General features: G+C 38.8%; 1 protein-coding gene across 5 annotated transcripts in view; it reads right to left on the reverse strand.

Moving 5' to 3' along the window:
* Window positions 1-13,744, reverse strand: part of Nckx30C — a 163,779-nt gene that overhangs the window by 42,245 nt on the left and 107,790 nt on the right. For 4 of the 5 annotated variants that reach the window (XM_074181184.1, XM_074181186.1, XM_074181185.1 and 1 more), the window contains one exon: window positions 9,521-9,731. In XM_074181184.1, coding sequence (XP_074037285.1) covers window positions 9,521-9,731 — 211 coding nt within the window. The remainder of the gene's footprint in view (window positions 1-9,520; window positions 9,732-13,744) is intronic. The other variant, XM_074181188.1, reaches the window with a different exon arrangement.

A 13,744-nucleotide genomic window follows, 5' to 3' on the forward strand; every position in this document is an offset into this window, starting at 1 on the left:
TTTAAGCGAATTGTTGTAGTTTTCCAGTTTTAAAATCAACGTTGTAGAAACACTTGTTGTAAGCAATTACGAAAAAGATTTTAATTTTCTTGATTACGATAAAAATCATTTCTTGGGTCACAAATTAATTTCTTGACAGTCCCAACATTTTTAGATCCTTCTGGTGGGTGGATGAAATCGTTAATGAGAGTTTCACCAGGTTTGCATACACCTTGATAAAAAAGCCAAATAAAAACCAAATCGGTGCGATTACTGTGATCTGTGATCTGTCATCTGGTAATTTCTCATCGGATCTTCATATCATGAAGCGGTTGAAATGAGTGACGGGTGAAGAGACGATGTGAAAAAGGAATCGCTTCCTTGAAGAAAATCTTACTTCGTATCATGTAAAACCACCTCCTGATGTTTATATCGTGAAATACATACTTGTGCTTCTTCCTACCGGTGTTCTTAGCCAATGAACTCCATGGAGATGCTTATTTGAAGCCCCTTGATGGCTTCAAGAAATTTTTTCCAGGTACATTTCATGGTCCTAACTTTGACCTTTGTACGTTCAAGAAACGATCCCTGTATTTGTTGTGATAATTCAGTGTATTTGCTCTTCTGGATTGATGATATCTTAGCTGTGTCTCACATTCTATTGATGATATGAATCGTGTTCAAACTGTTCTCGAGTTAGCTTTGGAAAATAATTGAATTTTATCCAGAGTTGGCATATCAGATTGCAAAATCTCAAATTTATAATATTTGTCTGTTATTACTATTTCATCTGCAGCTCATTTATCTCGAGCTTTTTTGAGGTTCCCTACGTTTATTTCATCAAATTCTTCTTACCTTGATAATTTTTGTTAGGTCAGGTCAGATCATATCTCTGCCCCTGTAAAACAACAAATGAGGAACTTGCGTTTCCTGAGGCTTCAGCAAGTGTTCTTCCTGCATAGTCTTGACCAAGAAATCGTCGTACTTCAACCAACAGCTGTAGCCGACGTGGAAGGCATCGGTTACGTAGTGACCCATGTTGGTCTCTTTGACGTCATGGTACACGACGACCAATAGCTTGTATAGCTCCTCTTCTGGAGACTGTGTTTTCGACGAAACCAGTATCGAATACATTTTCGAGTCGAATTCAAATTCCAAAGCCTTGACAATTTTCTTGCAACTGTCGTAGCTGTAATAAAAAAACACTTCAAATGCAATATGAGAATAATGGGAGGTTTGCAGAGTATTACTTGCTCCCACGCTTCAACCTAGCTATCAGTTTTCGTCGAAATTATCCCCTCTTATCTGTTTTTGGAGACAAATACCTCCAAGCGCTTCCCTGGCAGTCTTAACTTTCCCAAAGTTGAGAAGTAGCGTGACGAAAGTCTGGATAGTCTCATCAATGTGATCTCCGGCACCATATGTGCCGGGGTGAGTGGCGGGGGATCACTGTCTCTCTCTTATGGGTGTTTGACAGTCCCCCGGTGCAGAGCACACGGCACTCACCCAGTAAAGTTATCGGTCAACCACCCAATCCCGCATCTGCGAGTAACAGGCGTTGGCCGGTTTCAAGCTAGATGTGTGGGAGAGGTGTCTCGCAAGAGTCCTCGGCGGTTACTCATCCAACGCTGGAAAGGTAACTTTCCTAACATGAGTGCCCCTCGGGGTAACGTAAGGGTATGCGGTGCAGACCACACGGCGTACACCCAAAAGTTGTTGATGAACCGCCCTATCCCGCACCTACACGGGTAATGGGCGCGACATCTTCGACATATGATGTGTGGTAGAGGATGCCCGAAAGAGTCCTCGGCGGTTACTTATCAAACGTTGGAAAGGGAACTTTCCTAACATGAGTTCTAGGGGGGAGGTGAGTGCCTGCTCGCGGCTGGAGGCTAGCGAGCCTCATCTCCAACTGGCGTTGGCCTCTTAGGGGCAGCGGCTCCACTAGCGGGTAAAGAAATACGGGGATGCGGTAATCCATTCATGGGTGCATTGCAGCCCCATACCGAGGCACTGGACGGCTTATGCTGTTCTGTGATCCTCGCCTGCTTCTGTACGGATCCGAGCGTTCGAGGTGTCGGGGATCGCGGTCCTTCCGGGCTCTAGTATCCGAGTCTAGTCTTGGAGGGCACCAAGGCAGACGCTTGAGGTGTCGGACCCCGGTTGGACGGACCTACTAGTATCCGAGCTTAGGACCCCGACCGGCCACTTCCGGGACCATATTCCCAATTGATTTGGCATGGTTGGCGGGGGCAGGTGTGCTTCGCGAGCACTCTCTGGCGAAAGAAGAGCTTAGTTAACTTGTACGAACGTTCGGTCGAACGCTGCCGATGGTCCTGTCTCTTGGTTAGCCACACTAAGTAGATGTAAGGAGGCAACTCCGGGTTCGGTGAGCGGGAGGAAGCCCTGCGAAATTCTGTTGGTGTGGGGTGAGGGGCGGTACACGCAAGGATTTCCCGAAAATCCACCCCTCCACACCCGATCGCATCCAACGCCAGGGTGCGTCTGGGGGGCCTAACCGGCCCCCCAGGCCCCCCGGTGAGGTCGTAACTATGACTCTCTTAATGCCATTATTTGTCGATCCTATAACCTTCCACTTATTACTTGAGTCATTACCCGTAGCAGAATCAACGGGAGGTTTTTCGTCTTCTGTGTAACATTTGGAAAAATCTATTGACTTCAACATTTCATCATTTAAACCGTTCAAAAGAAAACCTAGTGGAGTCATGAGAGACCAACATCCATTCCATGCGACCTACTAGTCTGGATTTTTGCATTTCCCTGTTTCATTAAATCTGAAGGCGATTGGTAAACCCCTCGCAGGCCTTTTTTATAAAGTGATTATATCCGATTGACCTGAAATTTTGCGTGCTAGTTCAGAACGGATGACAATGCATGTTAATCATAAACGTGACCTGATGCTGCTGCCAGGATCGGCTCCGTACGAGAGATCTCTTTAGCGATAAATAACAGGGACACGAAATTTTGTATACGCATTCGTTTATGATAGGCAGTTGGTATGCCCACCATGAAATAGGTGCCACATCCAGGGTTGGCTTCGATAAAAAAATATATTTCTAGAAAAAAAATTAAATCAAGCTTTTACCTTCAAATACCTACTTCCCGACCCTAAAAAGAAGACAAAAAATGGTGTAGTAGGTTGTAAGAATTATTTATTTGCATTGTAAAAAAATATTATTATCTACCACCCTCTAAGTTCCCAGAGTAAGTGGGCCCATCACACAATGTGAGCAACAGGCACAAGATGCATACCATGACTTGTGCCCTGGAAAGATCAGAATTGAACTTTAAATCACATCAGCCACATTCATTTATTTGAAATTATAATAAAAGATTGTCGCGATGCATAGAAGAAATCTCTACATATTCAGTCAGATGAAATTTAAATCAGGAAACATTCTGACAAATCAACTAGGTACTGCAATAAATTTCAAATCCGATAAATCCTATGTGTGCAAAAAAGTTATTGAAGGTTTAAGTTCCACATTTCAAGCATTCACAGCACTTTTATTCAATTACAAACATTATGAATTGCTTACAAGTTTAGTAGCTGCCTTTCTAATTACAAAATTTCAATTACAAATTGAAATTATCGCGACAAGCTTTCATTATAATTTCAATTCTGTTAAGTCATAAATGAATGTGGTTAATGTGATGCAAAATTTAATTCTGATCTTTTTAGGCCACTTAAATGAAAGCTTGTTCTAAAAGTTTTTTGTCATTATTTTATTCCCATAATGGTAGTGTCTTCTGATAATGCAATCTATCCCTCTTCTCCCCGATGCCTGGATGTTTGAAGCTGAAGACGTATCATGAAATGCTTCCCCAATATCCGAAACAGCAGCTAACATTTCTTTCTTGGTCTTGAGACCATAATTTAATTTTTCTAGGACCAGGATGAAGTATAAATACTTTCAAAATGTCAGGGTTCGCACATGATTGTAATGGAAGCTGCCTTAGTTTGAGGGACAGAGTTCATCCACATCGGCCAAACACTTCTACAGTAACACTTGGTGTTGCTCCATGTGTTGAAATACTTGAGCTCACGTATGTTGTATACTCTGGTCAGCTTATTTCCTCATTTTAAATGATTTTTCGCAAGTTATGTTGAAAGTTTAACTTTCTGCTTTACAGAAACCTTTCTTCGCCGATTCGCCCCTTCATAGAATCAAAATCAATCCACTGGAGGCGTCTCCCAATTAATTCAATCACTCCCACGAAACCAAGAAACAAGACCTGGGTGCGAACCCTTTCGAGATATATCATGGAAACAGCTCGTGCAACCTTCCAGGAAAGTTCAAAAGTCAATGCAACTTCACGAAGCGTTCATTAGGAGAGCACACGCAACTTCCACTTGCGATGAATTGAAACGTTTCCCTGCATATCCAGGCGTAGTATTAGGAGGGTTTATTATTTTCGCTGATCGATATTTGCCTACCATGCTCGGTCACGCTAATCCATCGTAGGCGGTGGTCAACCCGATATACAGGGCCATCGGAAAAAATGAGGATGTTAGATTAGAAGAGGGTGATTGCATCCGCAGAAACATATGATAATATCGGACGTGATGAAGGATTAACCAAAAATTGCCCTGAATATTTGAGGTGATTTCATGGCGCCCAACGCGGGGCATCATTTTGGAATTTCACAATTCAAAATGAGATTACAACTCTCAAATTGACATGTGTGAGATGAAAATAGATATTTCCAGATTAGGTAAGGCTAGGTCTAGGGTGAGTGGGTCTACTCGACCCTCCACCGCAACCCGCAAGGGTTTATTTTGGCTCACACCTATTCACACTCGGCCAAATAAACCTAGCTTCTCATCGGAGCCGATTAGTTTGTATGGTGAGTGGTCTTCCAGGTGAGATGGTAACAGTATGGATCTGCCGAACTGTAAGAACATAATTCGGTCTCCAGCGGGGCAGGCACAAAGTATATGATCTGCTGTTTCATCATTTTCCAAACAGAGGCAACAGACAGGGTCTTCCGACAGTCCAAGTCTCTGCATATGATGATTCAAATGACAGTGACCAGTAAGAAGGCCTGTTAGACATCGTAGTTCATCCCTACTGTAGTCCAACAACTGTTTGGTATCAAGCTTCGAAGGGTTGATGAACGTCATGGAGTGAGCCAATCCTGGAAGATTCTGCCAGAAGTCCATGAATCTTCTTGCCATCAAGGTGTTCAATCTTTGTTTGGCAAAGCCCAAAGCGATGCCAATGACAGGTTCTGAGGAAGCTGCTTGCAGCACCCTCCTTTGCAAGAGATTCAGTAGCTTCATTACCTTCCAGGCCTGTATGGCTAGGAATCCAGACCAGAGACAATCTGTTAAGTCTTCCTATCGAGAAGAGTCGTTTTTTGACAATTTGCTACCAATTTAGACGTTGCTTGGTAGGAGCCAAGAGCTTCCAACGCCGCTTGACTGTCCGAGAATATTTTTATTGACTTGTGTGTGAGGTTGGATTTATCCAATCTCTCCGCACACAATTCAATAGCGTAAATTTTCGCTTGAAATACAGTCGCATAAGTTCCTAGGCAGGTAGATATTTCTGTCCTGGGTCTGCGACTAAAAACACCTGCACCAGAACCGGAAGGTGTTTTTGATCCATCTGTGAACCAACAACTATCTGCTAGTAAAAATAAAGAAAGAAATAAGAATCATATTGCTCTAGCAGTAACCATATTGAGACAGATGGATAGTATGTTTAGTACGAAGTAATTGAACACAGAAGAAAAATACTCTATTTTCCACACGCGTTTTGCTAATCAAGTCAGCATTTTATGTAGGGGGGTGATAGCTGATTAACGAAAAAATATATTTTGCAGTCACTTAACTGCCTTTTAATTACTGCTGATTAATTACATATCAGGTAATATTGAACTAATCAACATTATTCAGTGATATGCACAAACACTATCAATAATTGATAGCGTCTATGTTTTTGGCGCCATTTTTAGATACACTTGAACTGAGTATTAACTCATGTCTAAACCTTCTAGAAAGAAGTCGATGAAACCATTTACTTCATCTTCAAAACTGTTAGAAAAAATATCTTCAAATGTATTACTGAAATTTGGGAGAAAGTATGTATTGTTAGAGACTGCATTTCCTGCAGTCTTCGAACTTCGTTTTCCACCTCCATCGCGAGTTTTTTCTTTATGAAGGAATACAACAGTCTCTTCGTGGAATGAGGAGAAACCGATCCTGGGAGGGATCGAAGATCACCGATGATTGCCCAGAGGATGTACACTTCAACATAGATTTCAAGAGGCGGACGAAACTGTCCACGAAAATGAACACCAAACCGTTATTTTAACACGTCGACACTTGTTTAGATCACCAAGTGACCATCTTCGAGAAGAAGTTTAATCTTCCTCTGTTGTTTGTCCAAAACATGTTAAAGCTCAATGATTATGATGTTTCTCTACCTACATTAAGATGATCTTCCATTCAGATTTTGACATAAAAATGCATACACTGGAAAGGTTCATGATATCCGTAGAGAGTCAATCTTTTAGGTCAGTCGTTATGTTCTCTAGTCCTCGAGTTGAGTATATATTTTCCATTCATGATGATCAGGTAAAGTTAACTAGCAAAATGTGTATGTTTTTAAATGAGGAAACGCTTCAAAACAGACAATGAGAAAGTGAACTCGTATTCAGACGATTAACGAAATATTATCATATTTGATTAGGTCAATACAAATGACGTAATGTGTGTTTGAACTCCGAACAAACCTAAACACTGAAATAGAACCCAACATTAGCTTGTTTGTATTTACTTACTTATATAACCATACCGTGTTTACAATCATCTCATTTTCATTCAAAACAATCACTGGAATAAAACAAAGATATAATCAGCAGATTGATTACCACCCATGGGAAATGTATTTTCAGATACAGTAGCTTCAAAACATTCAAATCTTGAAACTATTTCTTCAACGTCATCGATTTCTATTTCAACACTGTAGCTTTCATCCCGTACTTTTTGTTTAGAAAATATTTGGGCTGTAATTAAATGTTATTTTCCCGTTTCAGCCTAACGTAATGTGTTGCTCTGAAAGCAAATTCTCAATAATTTCCATGCTCGCAACCTATTTCTACACGTTATTCCTGATTCCTTTCATATTTCTAACCTCAGCACCTCATAAAACATTGTTGAATTATTTTCCTGTTTCAGCCTAACATAATGTATTGCTCTGAAAGCAAATTCTCAATAATTTCAATGCTCGCAAGCTATTTCTACACGTTATTCCTGATTCCTTTCACATTTCTAACCTCAGCACCTCATAAAACATTGTTGAATCATCAGCGGGTAGATTCTAATTCGTAGCTTATTCAAATCCCCTCTTCCATGATGAAACAACAAATCACTCGATATAAATGATGAGAATAACCACGAAATTCGAAAAGATGCAAAATCAACCTCTAAGCAGTGCTGCTCCAAGGCAAAAAAATTGAACGAAAATGACATATGAAAATGTATGCTTGTCGCTATAATTGTATAACACCAACACTGTCATCAGAATAATTGACAAGGGACAGCTGCTTCTCGCATAATGCAAAGATGGATTGATGGAATAAAGTGATTTGCTCATGAGCAGACACGCCATCGTATGTGAAATGTGAATATTTTGAAGGGGTGCTTATCAATATATTGATTTGATTACCTGCACTAAAAATTCAGCTGCTCCACTCTCTGTATCGATTAAATCTAAGAATCTATCATATATATATTCATTTTTCCAGTATCTCACAAGAATCACTAGACACTTTTTCATGCTTATATCTGTAGTTTCATCAATGATAATTGAGAAATGAATTCTCCTCAGATCATTTATTATCTCATTTTTGAAATTTGGCCCTAAATGTCCGACAATTAATTAGGTAGTTTTTTCTTTTCAATTTGGCAATTTCAGAATCAACATATGCACTTTTGCAAAATTCTGGAAAAGTATTCATTAGTGATAAAAATACTTCATGTTCACATGTTCAACAAAATTTCAATTCAACTTCTCTAATCAATTGTAACTTTGTTTCTTTCACTGAGTTTGGTAATATTTTGTCTATTTGTGCCGCATACTCACTGTTTTTGTGAGTATTATTATTCAAATGTCTAATCATGTTATATTTTCCGCCATATATTTTTTTTAACAAATTGTACAAAAGGGAATTTTTTAGATTTGTCGAGGAATGTAAATTCATCTCCGGATGATTGTGGATTGAGAATATACATTTTTCGCTTTCTTTTTTTCATTTCCTGTGGCTCTAAAGCATTATTGCATTCATTTTCTTGAAGTATCACAATTTCTTGCGAATCAAGCATGCTTGCATGGGGCTCATTATCACGCAAGATATTAGATGAACTCGGAGCTTGAGCATGGGGTTCATTATCAGGCAAGATATTAGATGAAGAACTCGGAGTTTGACTGGATTCTTTTCTAGACAATTAAATCACGTATCTGTAATAAGTGATTCAGAATATAAATTGACAATTCAAATACATGATAACTGGTTACATTCCAGTCTATTCATTTCATTTCAGGCTTTGAACAGATTAAACTATCAACTATCATACATCAATATTTATTTAAAATTTGTCTTTTCTCTTTTCTCACTGAGGATATGTTTTTCTTTTAGCGCCAGCGGTTTTAGACAGATTTGACATTTGACTGATATGAAAATTAAGTGTTTTGTGCTCTGTAGTCGACGTGATGAGTCCTATGACAAACGGACACGTGGGACACGTCTATCCTAATGAGACGGAAGACAGAGATAGACAGGTTTCGACTATCGAAGGAAGAAGTGATTGAAATTTGTAAATATATAACCGTAACCAAATGAAGTCAAAATGTATGCTTTTCATCAATATGGTATGTATGTACGAAAAATATTGAATTGTATAGGAATTCGTACAATTGTATAGCCAGGAGTAGACCTGCCTCTAAGGAATTTTAGGTTAGGTACAGACGCTATTCGGTGTAGATCTTAGACAAGAGAAGGGAGAGATGCTCTGTTCCTTGGAGTCTGAAAAATATTACTGATGTTACGTGCGAAAATACCGGCGTATAGAAGTAAGTTGTTGGAAAACAGTTTTCAATTGAATTTTTTTCATGTCTGGTGATATAAACATGTGGTTTGGAAAGTTGATAGAGACTAGTACATCATATAAGAAATTGTTAACTGAATAATATGTACTACTTTCTATTTTGATTTCATTTCCTACCATGTCTTCTTCTCCTTCTTAATTTTTCAGTTAGGCCTGCTATCTTCAGCTTGAATGTTGTGTTTGCAAAAAAAAAAACTACAAAGTGAATCATCAACTAACGTAACGGTGATAGGAACATTTGAACTCACTACTATGATTGGTTCCGACGTAAAATACCGTGAAGTATTTTCTTTCAAAATCATTTTGAATCTCATTGTTTGGGATTCCGCGTGTTTGATTTTGGGAAAGGGGTCATGACGTGACCCTCCCCTCTTAGATCGAGCCTAGTCTCATTGTAACACTTACCTCTGGGCGACCTCGTATCAGGCAGAGTAAGCCACAATGGGAAGACAATTGGTGCCAGGAGCACGTAGGTGATCCTCTTGCGAGCCCCCGAAGGCCAGCTCATGTCCATCGCTTCTGGGGGCTCCTCATCGCCGCTGCCGTCCCCCACCTGTAGACACACCGCGGCTTGTGAGGTTAGAGACTTGCGAGCGCGAACAGAGGACATGCGTCGCTAGAATCAGAAAAGCAGTCGAAGGTCAGATATTTTGAAAGTGACGTGAGACACGTTCTGGAGTGTATACAGTGTGTTGGAGTGCTACATTGACGGTGGAGTGGATGTTTTTTGGGAATGGGTAACAAAATACAATAGAGGCCTTTTCCATCCTTACATTGAAGGCAGCATCACTTTGTTTATTCACGGGAAGTAAGTTGGACCATAAAACAGTGGCGGTTGGTTTAGTTGATGATCGAAGGGATACTATATATTTATAAAAGAAATCATTTCAGGTGAAAACGTATTCTGTTCAAATAGTTCCTACAGGAAATCTGATTTATTATTAATGATTATGAAAATGGACCGACATTATGAAAGGGGATATTTTTGATGTTTTCAATGATCATTTTTTTGATAGTATTCTTATAAATAAAGTTTTTGAAACTAGGTTTATATTGTTTCATAATTTGACATATCCCAACCAAAAAAATGTTAGAAAAATGACGGTTGTCATTTTTTATTGAATATTGTCTATATGCAGAGAAAGAAAACCCAAAACGGAAATCATATTTTTTGTGTAACGTAACTTAGTTGTTAAGTGAACAATAACAGATTTAACACAAGAATAACTATTTAGTATACAAACTGAACATTGAGCAGAAACCTTTGTAGTCTGTTGATTACAGAATGAATATGACCATATGAAAAACATATTTTTCATGTTTTTTCATTTACATCGATGATTACTATGCTGATTATTATGATGATTACTATGATGATTATTATGAAAACATAATGTCAGTCCACAAAAACCCCTAGATACCAATTTTGAATGAAATCACATAATCACATATCAAACCTCAATCGTAATTATGAATACTCATGATTTCTAATCGAAAATTCTTTACATCGGACCCCATAAACCGTACCGCTTGTTTATCAAATCTGAGAATGAAATCACAAATTTCTTAATCTGATTTTATGAAGCAAAGTTCATTACTTTTGAAACTAACATTTATCATCGTTATGAATTAGTTCATTTGAAATAATTTAATTTTAACCCAGTAAACCACGCGCTTCATTATAAAGCCATACATAAATGAAAATCTAGTATGTGGTAGAAAAACTGGCTTCATTTTCATAATCATTAATAAATATTTAATCAAATTTCCTATAGGAACTATTTGAACAGAATACGTTTTCACATGAAAGATTCATTTTATAAATATATAATATCCCTTCGATTATCAACTAAACTAACCGCCGCTGTTTTATGGTCCCACTTACTTGAAATGTAAACAAACTCCCTATAACCTCTCATTACCTGCCACCCCCCGCCCATAAGTTGTACAGAAAAGGATAGTACGATACCCGTTTCAAAATACATGTATTGTATTGGTATAGGCAGCGTCTTATTATTACTCTGAGGGTTAGACGGTGTTGGCAACACTGGAGAGAATGAGGTTAGAACGGAAGATCGCAACATGCTGGTTGGACAGACAGAAAAATAAACTGTATTTATAAAAGTAATGTTTAATCTTGGTCTTTATTATTCGGGTAACGAATAAAACAGAGTGAAGTACCTGAACTGACCTACTTGGCACTGACAGGCTGAGTGGTAGGCAGGTAGTGAATTTTATTTTCAATATAAAATGGCTGGAGACAGTGCTGCTCCAAGACAAAAATAATTTATACGAAAAAAAAGACAGATGAAAAAAAATGAATGTTTTTCACTACAATTGTATAGCATTAATGGTCGCCAACACTGTCATCAGAATAATTGACAAGTGACAGCTTCCCGCATTATTCAAAGAGGGATTGAAGCGATTTGCGCATGTGCAGACACGCATTGTATGTGATAATTTTGAAGTGGTTATTACAAATATATTGATTTGATTGTTATTTGCATTAATATTAATTGAAAATTCTCAATTCACTAATCTAGCTCTAGCTTATATTATGTATCAATTCAAAAGACAATACAAAGTCTTTTAAAACAAAAATCAAGAGGGGTGAGGTGAATGAACCCGGCAGTTGAAATCGCTACCGCTAATAAAAAAATATGGGTAAATGTAAACATACATTTTTATTGCAAAAACAAAAATGAAGGGCATATTCAAAAATAGAAACAGTTTCTAAAATGCATGATTACTGGTTATATACCGGTCTATTCATTTATTTCAATCTTAAAACAGTTTAAACTACAACTACCATTCATAAATATGTATTTAAAATTCGTCTTTTCTCTTTTGTCACTGTGGATTTATTTTTCTTTTAGCGCCAGCGGTTTTCGACAGTTTTGACATTTGACTGATCTGAAAATTAAGTGCCTTGTGCTCTGTGATCGTGATCTATGACTTTTATGAGTTCTATGGCAGAAATAGAACAGATTATTCGACTATCGAAGGAGAAGTGACTGAAATTTGTAAATATATAACCGTGTCCTCGTTCGAATTAATAACGTAATGCAAAACCAAATGAAGTCAATATGTGTGCTTTTCGTCAATGTGGTATGCACGTACGAAAAAATATTGAATTGTATAGCAATTCGTAGATGTGTATAGCCAGCCAGGAGCAGCCCTGCCTGGAGATGAATTTGAAGGTCGTAGTTTCTAAATAGAGTGTTTGTTCGGAAAACCGGCAACATTTCCATTCTCAGTTCGATGTCTTTCGATGATTTTCGTTCGATGATTTTGAAGTTGAATCGCAACCGTATTGAAAACGATATAATCAGTTCGTTCGCTATCTCTTCGATATACCGCTATTTAGGGCATATAACATCCCTTTTGTGAATGTTGTGTCAACGAGTATATGCATCAACAGTTAAATTAGCTGGAAACCATTCCAAGGAGCTCCTGAGAAAACCCATTGCAGCTTATACAAGAGGAAAACTCCAACTATCAGGTAACTTTGATGCTCAGGTATCGAAATTAATTAGAATTAAAATTACAGTCCACTGTTAACGCCATTTATGTACTTTCGCTATATCATTTGTATTTTTAACGTACAGTGTTACTTCCGTTACTTTAGAACGATATGCTTCCGATGCTCAAGCCCTTCACTTGAGAAATACCGAAAACAGCCCTTATCGAGCTCTTCCGCCGTTAGAAACTTCGTCAGGTAATGTGACCCGACAACCAGGAAAAATCCTGAAACTAATGAAATTACATCGGGAGCTCTCTGTTTCCGTCTCACCATCCATCAATCTACTACAAATTGCATACTTAGTCCTTCTTTGGCCGTCAGATAAATCACGCGTGCTCACGCCAGGCCGAGATCGATTTACGAATTATTCGCGGTGATCCGTCACACTCTTGAAAGATCACAGGAATTTCCGTGTCCGTTTCCAAGACGACTGAGACGGCCCATTCATCAGCGCTTATCTATGTAGATACTTCATCTGTTGTCGACCGCCGATACAGCGATTCAAAATCGGAGTGAAGCCTCAGAAGATTATCGACTCGATACGAGTTGATGGGGGATTGAACGGAGGTTGTTTCTTTTGAGGTGGCTTTGTTGGCGGGGATGAGGTTGCATCGATGCGTTTGCTGAAAATGTTTTAGGTATAACGGGTGACTTTTTTAACAATTTATTGTTTGAAGATGATTTCATGCAAATGTCTACTCCTCCGCTTTAGATGGCCCATGCGCAAGGTCAAGTTTCAGCACACTCTCTCTAACATATCGACCGGTATTTCATGTATAAATGCTTCAATATTGGCTTCTAGAGCATCAGTCGTTGCTGGTTTATCCCTGTAGACACGAGCCTTAAAAAGATCCCACAAGAAATAATCCAAAGGCGGTAAATTACACGGTCTAGGCGGCCAATTGACGGGCCCTAAACGTGAGATAAACTGTTCTCCGAGAGCGGCTCTTAATTGGGCCATCGTTTCGCGTGCCGTGTGGCATGTGGCACCGTCTTGTTGAAACCACGTGTAAGGAATGTTTAATTCGTCCATTTTGGGCAACAAAAAGTCGTCAATCATCACACGGTAGCGCTTGCCATTCACAGTAAAGTTCCAGCCATTGTAG

The sequence above is a fragment of the Leptinotarsa decemlineata genome, unplaced genomic scaffold (genome assembly GCF_025532065.1).
Source record: "Leptinotarsa decemlineata unplaced genomic scaffold, Ldec_3_MD MMD2_tig00026307_RagTag_RagTag, whole genome shotgun sequence".
NCBI lineage: Eukaryota > Metazoa > Arthropoda > Insecta > Coleoptera > Chrysomelidae > Leptinotarsa > Leptinotarsa decemlineata.